Source organism: Salvia splendens, chromosome 11 (genome assembly GCF_004379255.2).
Source record: "Salvia splendens isolate huo1 chromosome 11, SspV2, whole genome shotgun sequence".
NCBI classification, from domain to species: Eukaryota; Viridiplantae; Streptophyta; class Magnoliopsida; order Lamiales; family Lamiaceae; genus Salvia; species Salvia splendens.
The window spans coordinates 8,534,346-8,549,929 of NC_056042.1; the positions used below are offsets into that span (position 1 = coordinate 8,534,346).

At 35.5% G+C, this 15,584-nt stretch overlaps 2 protein-coding genes across 2 annotated transcripts; both read right to left on the reverse strand.

Annotated features, from left to right (window-relative positions):
* Positions 1-453: 453 nt before the first annotated feature.
* Positions 454-6,785, reverse strand: LOC121753979 (putative clathrin assembly protein At2g01600). Its single transcript, XM_042149292.1, has 15 exons — positions 6,552-6,785; positions 6,211-6,280; positions 5,698-5,795; positions 4,210-4,348; positions 3,921-4,048; positions 3,255-3,347; positions 3,069-3,119; positions 2,873-2,938; positions 2,717-2,782; positions 2,500-2,580; positions 2,324-2,404; positions 1,823-2,002; positions 1,653-1,728; positions 1,447-1,565; positions 454-991 (listed from the first exon to the last, which is right to left on the reverse strand). The coding sequence occupies exons 1-15, from the start codon at positions 6,639-6,641 to the stop codon at positions 644-646; spliced, it is 1,686 nt and encodes a 561-aa protein (XP_042005226.1). The 5' UTR covers positions 6,642-6,785; the 3' UTR covers positions 454-643.
* Positions 6,786-10,709: 3,924 nt separating this feature from the next.
* LOC121753807 lies at positions 10,710-15,569 on the reverse strand. The gene is made up of 10 exons (XM_042149065.1): positions 14,964-15,569; positions 14,736-14,873; positions 13,310-13,498; positions 12,850-12,987; positions 12,637-12,758; positions 12,409-12,541; positions 12,184-12,313; positions 12,026-12,105; positions 11,466-11,597; positions 10,710-11,290 (listed from the first exon to the last, which is right to left on the reverse strand). Exons 1-10 carry the CDS (start codon positions 15,417-15,419, stop codon positions 11,063-11,065), a joined length of 1,746 nt encoding a protein of 581 aa, XP_042004999.1. The 5' UTR covers positions 15,420-15,569; the 3' UTR covers positions 10,710-11,062.
* Positions 15,570-15,584: the final 15 nt, after the last annotated feature.

Below are 15,584 nucleotides of genomic sequence, written 5' to 3' on the forward strand. Positions count from 1 at the left end.
TTACGGCTGTAGGTATAAATTGTTACTAAAAATGGAAAGAGTGCAAATAACTTGGGACGCCCAGAAAGGAAATAAGTGCAAGTAGTGCTGGACGGAGGGAGTATTATTTTTATCCATAATTTTGTCATCATAGGTTCTAACTGAAATCGAACTATGACTTGGTGCGTCGTATGATTACTAGTTAATTATTTGAGAAAAAATTGTTCCTATAAAAATGCTTAAAATTGAGATATATTTGATCATTAACCTTTTATTTATTAAAAAAATTTAATCTTTTTTTGGAGGAATGACAGCTTGAAGTTCGAGCAAAATTCGCAAAATTCTAGAAATCATCCTGAAAATAAGAATTTTTTTATCAAGTGTTTCGTACCACTTTATTCTTGTTATACAACTTTCTATCTCAACAAATAGAGTAAAGTCTGTTTGAATAAAATAGATGATTGCCAATACCAATGAAGCATCATTTAATGAAGTGCATTTTCAAGCACAAAATATCTTTACAACACCCAAAAGTATACATCAAGTGAGCTCAAAAAGCAACTCCCCTTGGGACATTATACCACAGCAGCAAACTTCCACTCATTTCAAATATACCAAAATCAACTATGGCCGAGTAAATGGCATTCAACATATATGCACCTTTTTATGGGAAGTCTGTGCTACCAAAAGGGTTGGTAGTTTGGGGATGAGTAGGCGCGGACGCAGCAGGGAATGCTCCAAACCCAGTATCACCGAAAGGATTCTGTGAGGTCATCATTGAATGGGTGGGCTGCTGCTGCGGCAGTTGAAATGGCATGAACTGGTTGACTTGATGTTGTGTCATGCCAGCCACTGGAGGAACTGTTGGAATCGCAACATTGTTATAAACAGCGAACGGGTCACTGACTTCGAAGGGATTGGGGGCAGGTGCTCCATATACTGGCTGTTGGGATGCTCTATATGATCCTTCATCATACAGACTCTCGAGAGTAAGCATATCCAGTCCCCCACCCTACACATGTCCATAAAGCAAACATCATTTCGGCAAAATAATACAGCAGCATCTTTCAGCGTGGCAGTATACATGGCAGATTAGATTATTATACCAACCCCTGACATGCTTCAGATCCCCCACCGTAAAACTCTCTTACAAAGTGAAGCTGGTGCCATTGGCTCCCACCCTCCCAAAAAAAAAGAGACCCAACACAAGACCAGCAAGTAAAAGCATCATAATGGTTATCTCGTTGTTTCATTCTACATGCATTTCATCATCACCTTAAAGGGCACAAAGACAATTGACCCTATTAGGTGCAGCCAAACTTCTTGTTAAGAGATTCTCAAACGTGCAGACTTCAGCCATACCAGAAAATACTAACAATCCATTTAGTCAGGCACAAGGATGAACATAGGAGGAAGCAAAGGGTGAGGCATCCAATTTTGTTAACTACATAATAACACATGGCATACCAATTGTCTCTCCTGAACCGATGATAAGTTGGTGCTTGGAGCAGTAACCAGAGCAAGTTCCCACCCAGAAGGGTCAAAACTTGTAGATTGAGAAGCATCAGAGTCAAAAGGTGTAGTGCCTGCAATACGCACAACATGATATCATCTTTGCTCTTCAAAGATGATCAAAAGATTTATAATGCAACTGAGTGGACATGAAAGCTTACCAGTAGGAATTAAGGCTAGAGCCAAAGCATTGCTTTCCTCAATCGCAGCAGCATCTTGCGTATCTGCATTCAAACCCTAAATAGATCGAACAGGAAAATGCACAGGTAAGAATTACACACCCCCCATTTATTGTTTCAGACACAAGATATCAAGTACTTCAGTTCCTGACCAGCAGATCATCAGTGTCCACTTTAGTTGGAAGAGATGGAGGAATTGATGCCTCAGGGGATGATCTAGAAACTTCATTAGTTGGTTCAGGTGCAGGTTCCTCATGTGGAATTTTTGTCTCTTCAGAAGGTGAAGGAACATCCTCTTCCTTGTAAGTCAGCATCAACCTTTCTGGGTATTCCTGAAATAGTAAAAGCATTCTAAATGAGAATCTACCTTGGCAAACAAGAAAATCAATATGCCCAAAAGCAAGAAAAATGCTACTCCCTCCGTCCCATAGTAGATGTCACACTTTCCTTTTTAGTTTGTCCCACAAAAGATGTCACATTTCCTCTTTTGGAAAAAGTTCCTTCTCACATCAATTATAAAATTATATTTCCTCTCACCACTTAACACACAAAATAACATCTCCTAAAATCCCGTGCCATCTCCCAAGTGTGACATCTACTATGGGACGGAGGGAGTACCAAATAATGATTGCATCAAGTAAAAGTTAACTAACCAAGGCCACATTTGGAACAGAAACCATTGTTGGCGCTTCACGTATATACTCTTCCATGGTCACCAAAAAGGACTGTGGAGGCTGTTGAAACCAAGATCCAAAGAAAGACGCAGCAAACAATTTTATGAAGTGAACAAAACAATGAAGAACAAAACCAGCAAATTCTGACAGCTTACCTCTCTCAGCACAGGGAATTGGAAATTCCTAGCAAGTTCAAGCCCTTTGCAGATTTCGTAGAAATCGGAAAGACTATTGGCCTGTAATATGAGCATGACACGATGACACAACAAACAAGCTCCAAACCCCCGATAATTTAAAATTACTGAGACTCTCGATACATTACCAATCAAAAAAGAATAACTCATACATCAATTTTGCAGAGTAAAAGTTTACCTGCTGGCCAGCTCTTTTGTAAATATCAAGGGCTTTAATGGCTTCATGTCTTGGCATCTCAAAAAACTAAATACAAAAGGCATAAATTTTTTCATTAAGAAATAATAAAACCCATTAACTGATAAAATGGTACGCTTGGAAGAGTATTTCAATGACCTTGTCAACAAGGTTGATTATTCCATCATTTATGGCACAATAAATTTTAAAGCTTTCCTTGAGCACCTGAAAGCCACAAATATTATCAAGAAAAGAACAAAAACCTCTTAATCATATGCAGTGTATCAACTCAACAACAGGACCAAGGAATGAGAAATTGAGAATGTGTGTGTGAGAGAGAGGAGAGAGAGAGTACCAGAGCCAGGGCATACTGAATTACATAATTGTTCACAGCTGCTCCCTCAGGCTGCAAATTAATAAAGATTAGTAGAGATATTTCCATGACTGCTAAAAATCAGATATGAAAACATTTAAATGAATGAAAAGAATAGAAAATTGGTTAATAACAGAACAATGATAGAAACAGATAGTCGAAGAATACCCGACATCCAATAAGACGGTACAGAAGCTGCTGCAAAGAAGGCAACTGATCCAAAAGTTCTTCACTAACCAAGTCCCTGGTTTTACTGTAGCCCTGGACAAATTATCAGAATAAGAACACACCTACCAACATTAGAACCCACATACCATGAACCAGTATAAACAAAGGTCCACAACAAGACATAGAAATGCACTTTTACACATGCCGAGCTCTACAACAATATCTTTAATGTAAATTCTTCTTTAACTAGTTGCTAGGTTTTTTGAACATATACCAAGGATTCTAATGATATGTGACAAATATATGCTGTTATCCAACACACATTTTGTTACATCTCTTTTTCCTGATTAGTTTGAAAATGGGAAAAAATGTCACTATACTCTGTTTTATGTTTAAATATTTACTACGTGTTTGCACTTCAAAATGGTTGTTCAGAAAGGACTGTATCATTTAAATGAAAAAAAGTAGCACATTGAGGGAGTTTTTGTTATTAGTTAAACATGGCTCATAATTTTTTATTTCAAGTTGAGGCAATTTTGGCAGAAATAGAAATTTAAAAAGGAAGGACAAAATCGGCATATTGAAGAACGAGCACATTCGAGGGAATATATACACCCACTAACTGAGATGGAGAAGATAAATCAATAATTTCTATCATGACCATACCTTATCTTCACCTTGTGCCGGTCGAGGAAGGCGCTCGGCTTCAATGTCGTACTTAAGTATCCTAAAGCATTCTAATCTTTCTTCCAAGAAGAGGGCATATGTTCGCACCCAAGCAGAGCAATCCCAAGCTGGAGGACGAGAGTGACACATTATTTCATTTCAGAAAAGATCATCACTAACTTGTTCTACTCTCTTCTTAACTCGATCAAAAGAATTACTGTCTAGACTGTACGAGACAGTAAGAGCATTTCACAATACTAGACAGCATATAGAAAGAGTAGTCACTTGCCAATGGGGCTAGAATCATCCTTAAAGTTGGACAATTGAAGGACACGGCCCCTCTGATGAAAATTCAAGAGTTCTTCCTTGAATGTTGGGTCACCTTCTCTCAGTGTTCTATGAATAACAATTAGTGTTTTCAATGCAACCTGTGATAAATAGAAGCTGAAGTACGTAAAAAGAGATATACAAATTACATATGTTAAATCTACAATTACACTCCATTATCAACGAGCGGAAGAAAAGATATAAAAAAGCATCATTTAAAAAACAAAAGGCAAACAAAGTAAATAGCATAGAAAAGGAAAGTACAAGACCTTTAAAATATCATCATATTTAGTGTTTCTAGAAACAGAGTGGTGAATCTGGTGATCAAACTGATTTTGTTATCAGTCAGCAATTAAAATTCTGGAATTTCTTGTGATTCATTTTACTATTAGGTAAGATATATAATTGTGTTTGAAAAATAGGTCACGTACCATCCCTCATTGGCAAGATCATATCAAGCAGAGGATATGCTTCCCTCTTCTAAGTTCTAATTAGTTCGTTACTAAGTATTTGACATCCCAAGAGCAAAGAACAGACTGCATGACCAATAATGCAACTGGTACACAACATTTAAAACTGCATCCCTATTTAATAAATATTCCACCAAATTATCAATCTCTACCAGCCAGAGTATCAAATTATCAGTAAAAAGCAGCACATTAAGAAAATAGCTTCTCATGGGGTACATGAAATTTCAGGTAGTATATAGCTACAATAGGATGATAGCAGAAAGAGCGGAGGGGAATTAATGCTACCAGAATAGGCTGAAAATACAGTAGCACAACTGCTAAGGGAAGCAAAGATCACAAAATAGGTTTCAAATTGTAAATTCATAGATGGAATGAAGAAAAAGGATCCAAAAAAATTTCAGTAAATAACTTGTGTTCGTAAAACAGGAAACTAAGTTCCAAATAAACAAAAAACAAGATTCAGTTTCTTAATATATAACGTAACAAGAGTGTAACAAATTATGTGTGCCAGAAAATTCTTGCAAGGTATAGTTACTACTTCCACTATATAGATTTGAGATTTCTCATGTTTTCTATCTCAGTACATTTTTGCTCATTTAAAGATTCAAAAGAATATGTGAAATGACCTTTTCACCATAGCTGAATCTAGTAACAATTCCGAATTTCCATAAAAGAAACTGCAACTAAACGTATAATAGAGCCGATGATCCAAACCAAACCTAATTTACAGACTAGTAAAATTGCCATGGACATATAGAACCCCTAATGCAAGTATCACTATGAGGTAATTTTCTTCAAGGTCAAATAGTACATTTTCCCTGAGTTCTAAACCACATTATGAGTGTCTATACAAGCAAGCCAAAAAGGCAGATACTCTCAAATATGTTGGGGTGGTCAGAAAAAGAGGATGTCACGTAATGCTCTTGACATTTAACTCAAATTCATGTCTCATTTGAAGCAGCAATAGTCAAGATCCATACCGTCCAGTTATGTGTCTTTGCCAATCTTCTTGCAAGTGCATGTATGCAGTACGCAACATCAGCATGAGGTCGAATTGCTGAAGTCGCAACCAAAATTTCTGAAAAAAACATCCAATCACTAAAACCGTAGTTGCAAGAGAACTCATTCTTCACTAAATCTGAAGGAGTCGGTTCCCTCTCAAAAAATTAAACAGATAATGCCAGTCAACATTGTATTTCAGCATCATATAATACAATACAGAAATGAAATTTTCACTAAATCCTGAAATCCCAAACCCTTGCTTTAGGTAAAATCAATCCCAATTAAAAATGTCCACAGAATTTCACTCTAACCCAAAATGAAAACCCCTGAACAATTATAAACAAAAATCCCTCAAACAGTTGATACACTCCATCAAGTATCAACAACAACAACGCAAATTCGGCCAATCATCCTCTCTAAATACAGAAAACTCAACAACCTTAACAACAAAAATTAATGGATCTAACGACACGAGTAACTGAAACACTCACTTCTTAGGTGTCTCTCCTTGGGAGGGCACTCCACATGATTCGTAGCCTTCACGATCGCCACATCAACATCCTTTTTCCAGCCACCAAAAATAGAAAATTAGAGACGAATGGAAAAATAATACTATCAATTTGATAAATCATCAAAACCACATGATTTCTCCTTCACCATCGCTCTATTTCCAGTAATAGATAGACACACACAGAATAGAACGAATCAAAACCGAAAATCCGATCACCACAATTTCACGCAATATCCTCGATCCTTACTATTTTTGGTACAAAATCCCGTCGCCAAAGCACCACCATCAATCAAATTAGTAAGAAAAATAGAGATTACAGACCTTGAAGTCGGAGTTGACATGGGCAAGACCGACTTTGGTCTGGTCTTTAAGAGCGCCATAGGCTTTTCTCCATGACTGAAGTGTACCCATTCCCCTTCAGATCGCCCCGAATTTCGCCTTCTTCTCTTTACTTGTAGTGTTGTTAATGTTAAAATCCAGACAAGCGGATTCGCGCCTCTCTCTCTCCGTTGCTGTTAAATGAGAGAGAAAACAAATGGGTTGCGAATCGATGTTGAGCGGTTCCGCCGTGTTTTACTTTTCTTGGAACTTTTTTTTTTCTTTTTGGGTTGCGTGGGCCCATCATGATGTGTCATCATCTTTAAAACTATTTTCTTCGCCTATGTTTTAAACTAGCTATCATTATTATTTTTTTCTGAGTACCTGGCCACCATATTATTGCTTAAATTATTCAAAACTGCAATTTAAATGTGCAATAATTTTGTCTATATTGTGGAAATCTTGATGATTCAATTACTCGCGGAAAATAGCATGACAATATATTTCATAAATATGCATGTGCCTTTGTGTTAATTGCTTTTAAATTTTATTCGCCTACATTGCTAAAATGTGCAATACTTTTGTCTATATTGTGGAAATTCTTGATGATCGCGGCAAATCGCATGACAATATATTTCATAAATATGTATGTGACTGTCTTAATTTCTTCTAAACACAATTCTTCTACATTTATTGTATCAAATAAAAATTTTAATTTTTTTTTTATTTTCACTATTTTATTGAAAAATAAATAAACGTGGTTATACACCTAGATTGCTAGAGCCGTGGAAAAATGAATAAACTTCTTACTAACAATATTATATATTTATGTTGTACTCCTTTTATTGGTGAATAATAATCCTTTTTATTTTATTATAATTAATATATAAACCTCACATTCCACTAACTCATTATATTCACACATAAGTGAGACTCATATTCTACTAACTTTTGTCCACTCATTTTTTTAACATTTCTTAAAACTGGTAACGAAAAGAAATGGAACTCTTATTCGCATATAAAGAGAATAGTAATTATAAAATTACCTAAATAAAAGATTTCAGAGATACACAAGTTAATGTGAGTGTTTGATTTTGAAAATATTTAAGACTATTTTTTGAATATAAACTCTATTGATTTATTGATAACTTAACTAGTTATTAACAACCAATTTAATTATAAAATAAATTATTATATATGTTGACTTTGTTACAATAAAAAAAATAAGTTTGATATAGTAAAAATATATAAATATTTATATTGGAAAAATATCTATATTTTGTAACAAAAATATCTGATTAATATACAAAAATTATTATATATGTTGACTTAGAATAGAACTGTCTAGCCTCTAGGGAAACAAGACTTATAAATATATGGGTGTTGTTAAGTTTGAGAAATTTAGCTACTTTTGAGATTTGAATTCAAACAAAAAAAAAGTTATAGTGCAAAAATACTAAAAATTAAAATAAAATATACTTTTGTCTATATTGTGGAAATTCTTGATGATCGCGGCAAATCGCATGACAATATATTTCATAAATATGTATGTGACTGTCTTAATTGCTTCTAAACACAATTCTTCTACATTTATTGTATCAAATAAAAATTTTAAAAATATTTTATTTTCACTATTTTATTGAAAAATAAATAAACGTGGTTATACACCTAGATTGCTAGAGCCGTGGAAAAATGAATAAACTTCTTACTGACAATATTATATATTTATGTTGTACTCCTTTTATTGGTGAATAATAATCCTTTTTATTTTATTATAATTAATATATAAACCTCACATTCCACTAACTCATTATATTTACACATAAGTGTGACTCATATTCTACTAACTTTTATCCACTCATTTTTTCTAACATTTCTTAAAACTGGTAACGAAAAGAAATGGAACTCTTATTCGCATATAAAGAGAATAGTAATTATAAAATTACCTAAATAAAAGATTTCAGAGATACACAAGTTAATGTGAGTGTTTGATTTTGAAAATATTTAAGACTATTTTTTGAATATAAACTCTATTGATTTATTGATAACTTAACTAGTTATTAACAACCAATTTAATTATAAAATAAATTATTATATATGTTGACTTTGTTACAATAAAAAAAATAAGTTTGATATAGTAAAAATATATAAATATTTATATTGGAAAAATATCTATATTTTGTAACAAAAATATCTGATTAATATACAAAAATTATTATATATGTTGACTTAGAATAGAACTGTCTAGCCTCTAGGGAAACAAGACTTATAAATATATGGGTGTTGTTAAGTTTGAGAAATTTAGCTACTTTTGAGATTTGAATTCAAAAAAAAAAAAAGTTATAGTGCAAAAATACTAAAAATTAAAATAAAATATTTGTCTATTTTTAACCTAGTTACATTTAAACTACGAAATCGATCCAAATACCATTGGTATTTTATGAAATCTTTGATGACATGTTGCACTGATCGGATCTAATATTGTCTTCAATTTATACAATACTATACTATATAGAAATACTTTAAGGAAATACATACAAAAAAGCACAGTTGACAAGATATAGCCTTCTAGTTGTTCCCGTAAAAGTGGTTTACGTTGTGATACAAAAAGTGCGAAGCATAAGTTTGACTTCGATTTTAATGTTTTTTTCGGTGATTTTGGAATATCTGACACATCAGAAACTCTTTTGCTGGCACATACTACATTTTATAAATATGTCTGCTATCCTACTCCGGAGTATCTACTACCCTAAACCATTCTTAATCATAATTCCAAAGTAAAACGTCACTACTTGTACATGTTCAACACAATCGTTGTACTCACACATATCTTTACTACCCACTCTCTTATACTATGCATCACAAGTCTCGATTCGGCATATGCTAGCAATCATGGAAACACACTCCAACGATTTACTAGAGGAGTCCTACCGAACGACTGTCAACTGACTCATAGCGAAAATCAACAGTGTTGACACACAAATTCAAAAGACATAATTTCTTCCACCATATTGTCGTTTTTTTACCATTTCAGGCATCATTCAACATATTATAATATAAGGTTATTTATTTGTTAATATATTAACCTATACTACATCCGTCCCACATTAGGAATCACATTTGGTCCATGCACAAGTTTTAAGAAATGTAAAGAAAATTGAGTTAAATAAGTTAGTGAACTATGGATTCTACTTATATATATTAGTTTTATAATAAAATGTGAGTGAAATAAGTTGGTGGAATGTGGGCCTACTTATCATTTATGATAAAAGTGAAATGTGACTCTTATTGTAGGATGGATCGAAATAGCAAAATGTGACTCTTATTGTGGGACGGAGGTAGTAATATTTTATAATTTTGCCGTGATTTTTATTTTTAAATCTGAATACTTACTTTTAGTTTCTAAAGATATTACCCCTGGCCATTACTTTTTGTTTTGTTGGTGTCTATTTATAAATCATTACTTTTGTATGTTACACAATATGATAATATACCAAACAAAAATATAAGTCTTTTAACTAATACGCATACTGGAGTTGAGAATTTCAATTCGATAACTTGAGCCACGGGAATAAGGAAAGAATTTACTTTGCTTAAGCCATTGTTAAACTATAACAAGCTTAGAAGCACCTTTTCCATTTGATTCCTCTGCATGTTCAATCACACTTGGATTCCTACTACCCCACATGCCATGAACATGAATACTACAAAAAAGCAGATTTATTCTTCCTAAAAGAGATCGGCCCACCCACCCCAGCTAATATGTTTGTTTTAAATTTCACTCGCACAATTAAGTACAACCATAGAATAGTTCCCACAAAAAAGTGGTTTTACAGAGTGAAAATACTGGAGTAGTACTTATAGAAGAACAAAATCAGAGCTTTGCACAACCTACCTACCAATATGCATTGGGTGCAAGTGCAACCACCACCTAATTACAATGCCACAAAATTAGTCTAGATATAAAACACTGCTTCAGCTTGCTTCTTGTTTAGCTATACATTCATCGAAATTAAGTCTAGTACATACTAGTATTTCAAATCAATATAAAACAACATTGCCCCATACACAAATTAGTAGCATAGTTCGCCTCTCACGTCTAAAAGAACGAGCAAGAAGCAAAATAAGCACAAAAACAAGAAAAAAACGCTCACTCCTGGAGAAACACTTGAATAAAATCTCTATCCAAAAAGGGAGAAAAGGATAAGTATATGGTTTCTGTGTGCTCATGAAGCAAACAGCAGAGATTAGTGCTGATTACATCAAGGACTATATCTCTAACTCTAGCCACCAAACAAAACTAAAATTAGTCCCTATGTTCAAATCAAACTCTCCCTCTTTTACATGCCGAATATTATATTTTCGTAAAACTCATCAGGCTTGCTATTGCACAAACACCTCTCTCTCTCTCTCTCTCTCTCCCGCCACTTTATTTTGCCCACCTCGAATTAGTTTTTGCCTGGGAGATCCACAAAATCTATATATCCAACTCTGAGTAAGGAGTAAAACTTTGATCAGAATGATTTCTGGGCTTCAGCAAGCAATTTGTTGAAGTCCCATTCATCAGTGTTTGGGAACACAACGGCAGCACCCACAGCCAGCACCGCAAGAGTAAAGAAAATAGCTTTCACGCAGCCATGCCCACTGGAGAGCTTTCCAGATACTATCTTACAGTATTTATCAGCATCTTTGAATGAAGTTTGGCGTTTAGCATCAGCTCCGCCATTAAAGGCTTTCTCATTCTGTAAATTGAAGCAATAGAAATAAGGTAGACGCCTTTTAGCTTCCTAGTCAATGATGTATGGCAATGAAAGTCTAGACTAAGTCAAAGAAATTACATTCCAGCCAACTTGATAAGGCTCACACATAAACATAACAACTCAAAACAACTCAGCAAAAGATAAATGTGTTGCAAACCTTTTGCATGAAACTCTTCAACGTATCCCTGACTTGAAGAGAAGACTGTTTTGAAGAAAACTCCTTCCAATTCTCACCAAGTTTCCTCAAGGCAGCAACACTAGCCTCTATATTATCATCATAAATCTTCTCCTGAGAAAATCAAATTGTAGAATTAGTGACTCAGGTCTCCGCCCAGTGCGAGGAAAACATATTAAGTGGTTAGCATAAAATCAGAGGAAATTGAGGGGATGGTAGAGGAAGAAACCCTGTAAGAACAATGTTTCCAAGAAAAGATATACTATCTCATACCCCCTCCGTCCCAAGCTATTTGAGGCATTTCTTTTGGGCACAGGATTTAAGAAAAAGAAGTTGATGTTTAAATAAAGTATGGAAGAGAACAAAGTAGGAGGGAGAATAAAGTTTTTGCCAAAAAAGGAAATGGTGCAAGTAGCTTGGGACGGCCCGAAATTGAATATGGTGCAAAGCTTGGACAGAGGGAGTATAACATTGTTGCGGTGAGTTTCTAGCTCAAGTCTTGCATGAGTATATTAGAATCCTTTAAAGCAATTAAGTCTTACCCACTGCTTGAAACAATCAGGATTCTGCCTCAAACACCATATAAAGATGCTACTTGCTTCCTCGGATAGTGCAGGGACTCCTACAAAGCACTATTTCGTCAATCCTCTTCATAGATTCTTAATTACCTCTCATTAACTCATTCATAAAGTAGTTCTACCTTCTCCAGATGTTTTCACAATTAAAGATTGTATCTGGAGTGACACCTGCTTCATTGCTTTGCTTCCAGGTGAACCAGCAAGAGCAACATCTTTTAAAAGTGGGTAGACTGTCTCAAATCGTTCAGTAGCCTATTACACAGAAATTATCAAAAAGCATGTCAAGAAGATAACACAACCCAACAACTAATTTATTACGGAAAAAGTTCCTGAGTAAGTTCTATTACCTTAACTCGGGCATGAGGTGCAGGAAATGTTGCACGTAACAACAGGTCAAGAGCAACAGGTGGCATCAGGCGCTCACCCTTTCTAACAGCATTGTTTACTAATATGCTACGAGCTTTAGGTGCAGCTACAATTCTGATATACAGATATGTGGATGTTATCACTTGAAAAATAAATCAGATAGAAGCAACATAAGCTGTAAGTGTTGAGAGGGTATTCAAGATTCACACCTTTCTACTAACTGCAAAACCAAGTCCCTAGTATGTGGATTAGATCCAGATTTGCCTCCAAGTATTGGCAAAATCAGATGTGACCACAGATACAATCCAACAGATATATCTATTTGGCTTGCCTACACAAAGGGTCCATTTTAGTTTGGAATATGGAACCACATGGGACAATGACAAAAGCATTTTTAACTGGATAACTATTTAACAACTGACCTGCACTGTCATCCATATTAGAACTGGCAGCTTATCTTGTCCTTGATATTTCAAGTTTTCTCTTAATGTTGGCAAAAGATTAATCAGTACATCAGGTTTCCGGCGTAATACCATTCCTAGAACCAAAAATATAGCAACCTGAAATATCAAATATATCGTAAATGGACAGGCAATATGATAAGAGAAAAACTGCTGAATTGATGATAATCTGCATAGGTAAGATGACAAGACATAAAATGATACTACCAGTACATTTATCCTGAAATTCTAATACAGGTATCATCATAAACTGATAACCAAGCTTGCACGTATAAAAGCATAGAAGGTCAGAAAACAAAATGTATCAATGTCCAGAAAATGTCCCAAGCAAACTAGATATTTAATACAGGATGGAGATGCTCCGAAACAGTCTTCAGTAAATTGTTGCTCTAGCAATCAACAAAAAGATTTTTAAGCTTACCTGAGACTTTGAAGATATTGCATTCACTCCTTTCTTTGAAACTTTATTCCCAGATTGTTGAGCAGCCAAGTCTGCCAGAATGCTATCTAATGACCAGACCACAAAGGTTCCTAGCGCCTCATTAGAACGTTGATTGATCCATTCAACTGATGCCTTGTAAACAGCTTCAGAGATGTAAGAAACTGGGACCTGCTTGCAGAAAATTAGAGAAGGAGGAGATAAAAATTAGTAGGCTCCTGCAAGGCTGTAATCCGTTATATCCCCAAAACATTCATAAAAGCCCATAGAAACACATTGAGCACAAGTAAATGATATCATAAAGATCTTAGGAATACCAAATTAAGGAATTATAAATAATGATATGGCGATTAAAGAAATATCATCATAGAAGCATAAATAAATTTTCAATAAAGCACCTGAATCCTTCCGTCAGAAATTTTTTTAGTTAAGCAGGGTTTATGGTTTATGGTTTAGGGTTCAAATCATCCTAGTTGAAGAAGAAATAAAATAGTATAAACAGAGTATGCAAACATGCCCTTGACACAGAAACAACTGCTTGCAAAAGGGTATAACTTTAACCATATTGAACAGCTGAACAAGTCCTCTTAGCAAACCCATGAACACGTAAAAATGCTGGACTATAAATGACCAAGCTGGCCCTCAAACAGCAATAGAGAGAGTAAACTGTTACAAAATGCAAGTGTATAATATCAACATGACTAACATGGTTTGGTCTCGCACCAATGAAAATAAAAAATTAGTGAAAATAGAAATAGATTCTTTAACCAAGCATTAGATTCATAACTGATTCAACATACAAATGAGTACATCTAAAATTACAAATTCCAGTCTTTTTTAGATCAACCAAGAGAAAATGGTAGCACTGAAAATTCAAATAGCAGATAGCCCAGATACAGCCATTGAAGACCTCTTTGTTATCAAAAGCAAATGAAGATTCTAAATTTTGGCTCTGTCCATGCCAGGGGTGGAAATCTACCCTTGCCCATTTATGATACAATTACAAGGTCCAGTCTTTTCAGATCAACCAAGAGAAAATGGTAGTACTGAAAATTCAAATAGCAGATACAGCCATTTAATATCTCAAATGAAAATTCTTAATTGTGGCTCCGTCCATGATAGGGCTGGAAATCAACCCTTGTCAATTACTATGATGGTACAATTTAACATACAACTGATAGAAAGAGGATGATTCTCAAACTTCGAATTTTCAGCCTGTAAGTTCACAAATGCATTTGCTTTCAAGCTACACAAAGATATGTCAATTAATTGGACCAGAATACATACTTACGGCTGCATGCAATGTATGCTATTATCTTTGTTTAAACCAGCTGACCATCTCAAGACTCCGAATTTCAAGCAAAACTGATAAAAAAACACACATAATATAAAACCCTGACCAACTCACATCGGCAATCTTCGCCACGGGAGACTCCCTGAACAACTTAAGCCACGGGAACTGCGACGCACTGACGGCAGAAAATGCTCGCCCAAAGTAATCAGCAAACCTCATCAACTGAATATCCTGCTGCCCTTCATAGGATTCCTATCACACACACACACACAAAAAAGTCAATTTTTCTCAAATCCAGTAAAACCGAAAACACAATCAGATCCAATAAGAGTAGAAAAATACCGAAACGCTAGAAAGAAAGGCGACGAGGTCATCGGCATCGATCTTAGCTGCAGCCTCGGCCACAGTAACTTTAGGCTTCTTAGCCTTCTTCTGCTTCTCCTTCTTCTTCACCTCCACAGCATTGCTCTTAACATCAGCATCGCTGCTGAGATCGTCGTCGTCCCCATCCCGTCGCCGATTATTCCTTGATCTCTCATTGTCGACGTCGTCGTCATAAACCGCGGCGGCGCGCTGCGCCTCCAATTTCCGGCGGCGGTCCTCGGCGTGCTTCTCCAAGCCCTTGAAAACGCTGTTTTTATCCGGCGCGATTGCGGATCCGTTAGGCAGATTAGAGGAATCGGCGGCGGCTTTGTTGTTCTGATTTTTCCTGTGTCTCTTGGCGGTGACCTTCTGCCAGCCGTGGTTGCTGTCGTCGAAGTGGCTGATTGGCTCGGAGAATGATTTGTCTTCTTCCATTGGTAGAGAGAGAGGCGATCGAATTGAGGGAAATCAGACGGTGGCGGATCGGAGAAGGGAAATGAGAAGAGTCTGACGCGAGCGAGTAAATAATGGTGGTTGGATTTGAAACGGAATTGGGCTATCTGCTCTATCTAATTTACGATATTGCCACAGTTGAATATC